The sequence below is a fragment of the Octopus bimaculoides genome, chromosome 23, assembly GCF_001194135.2.
Source record: "Octopus bimaculoides isolate UCB-OBI-ISO-001 chromosome 23, ASM119413v2, whole genome shotgun sequence".
Lineage (NCBI taxonomy): Eukaryota > Metazoa > Mollusca > Cephalopoda > Octopoda > Octopodidae > Octopus > Octopus bimaculoides.
In genome coordinates, this window is record NC_069003.1 from 29825518 (window position 1) to 29827450 (window position 1933).

A 1933-nucleotide genomic window follows, 5' to 3' on the forward strand; every position below is an offset into this window, starting at 1 on the left:
TATATATATATATATATAGATAGATAGATAGATAGATAGATAAGGTCCTGGGAGAGTAGAGAGGGTATTTCCAATGCAGCAGTCAACCCAAGCTTTAGGTTACATACATTATATATATGTTATATATTGAATCTTTGGTATCCAAGACAGTTTATTACTTGTATTATTAACGGAAAGGCATAACATAAAAAGTTAGACAAGATGCATGGAACATGATCCGAAACTTCACCCCTGAGTTTAACCGCTTTGCATAAAGATGTGTTACAATGTGTGAAGAGAGAAAACTGTGTCATTGTTTAGAACCAGGTCAATCAATCTCGACTGAAGAGACACTAATATTGAAAGCTATTCCGACCGTGACCCCCACTGAAGTGCATGTTACCAGAAATATAAGTGTATCTGAATCTACATTAACCAATACGCCCCTTAATTTTTTTTAAAGGGTGTAGTGTGTAGTTAGAAGAAAATGTGGCTACTATTTCTAGCAGATCGTGTAACATCTCAGAGGGCTCCTGTGTTGGTTCGGCATAAAAACGATGTTTGAACAAGTGAATATATGTAAAGCATACAATATATATATATGTACGTGTGTACTGTTGTCTGTGTGCATGTGTGTGTGTGTGTGTGTGTGTATGTGTGTGCGTGGGAGCTAAACAAGGGAGTCTCTTAGCAAGTGAAGAACGGAAAAAGAGGCGGATATATGTTCGCAAGGAGAGGTCCAAGGACATTAAATACATTATTACATACATTATCAATGAAAATTTTTTTACAACCATCGAAAGCAGCAGCAACTACAATAACAACAACAATAATAACGAAAATAAGAAAGAAAAAAAACAATCACAATCACTATAAAATGAAATAAACAAGCTTACCTGCCATCCTTTAGACGCAAGAGATGGTATATATTAACTGACAATGTATATATAAATTACATAAATATGTATATATATATGTATGTATTATAACTTCAATTTGATCATATTTAGCTTGTGTTGACTCTTTCTTCCTTTTGTGCGTATGTATGAGCGCTATATATATTCTTGTAGCTTTCTATATTACAAGAGACGAGATATATAACTGGCAAAATATATATATATATTACATAAATATATTTACATTTATATATATATGTATTACATCAATTTGGTCATGTTGCGCTCATTTTTCTTTTAATTTCCTTCTGTGCGTAGTATGAATTGTATTTATACAGGTATATTTCCTGATAGCCCTCTATATATATATATATATTATATATCTATATATATATATATATATATATATATATATATATATATATACACAAAGGAAGCAAGTAAAAAAGTAATAAACACACCCCAAGGTACTCCCTTAATTAGTATAAATAATTGCTAAAGATAACGCGAGGGACACGGATTGTGTGATGCACTGATCCAGAAGCACACGACACACAAAATACATATATAAATGTGTATTAAACGAAGCGTGTCAGCTCGTCTCTGTTCTGTTTTTCTTCCAATTAAGTTATTTTCTTCTTCTTCACGAATCCCCATTGATATGCCATGTTGATGTTGTACGAATTGGCAGCGACCTCTGCTGGTAACTTGAATTATCTCCCTTAGTGTTTCTCTTTCTCTCTCCCTCCTTTTCTCTCCTTCTTTCTATCTCTCTCTCTCTCTGTTTCTATTTCTCTCTCTGTGTTTCTCTTTCTCTCTGTTTCTCTATCTCCCGTTTCTTTCGCCCTTCCTTCCTACTTTTGAGGTGAATCCTCTATTTCTGCCTTCTCTACTTCATTTTGTCTTCAGTTCATCCCAAAGTTGTCTCCCCTAACTGATGTAGTTTCTTAGCAAGACACACGCATACGCACACACGCACGCACTCACATACATACACATGATCTTTTACCTGTTTCAGTCACTCGACTGCGGCCATGCTGGGGCACCGCTTTGAAGGA

The 1933-nt window shown here is 34.7% G+C and overlaps 1 protein-coding gene across 2 annotated transcripts in view; it reads right to left on the bottom strand.

Annotated features, from left to right (window-relative positions):
- Positions 1 to 1601, bottom strand: part of LOC106869930 (protein EFR3 homolog A) — a 77992-nt gene extending 76391 nt beyond the window's left edge. For both annotated transcript variants that reach the window (XM_052976065.1, XM_052976064.1), the window contains exon 1: positions 876 to 1601. In XM_052976065.1, coding sequence (XP_052832025.1) covers positions 876 to 882 — 7 coding nt within the window. In that variant the 5' untranslated portion in view covers positions 883 to 1601. The remainder of the gene's footprint in view (positions 1 to 875) is intronic.
- Positions 1602 to 1933: the final 332 nt, after the last annotated feature.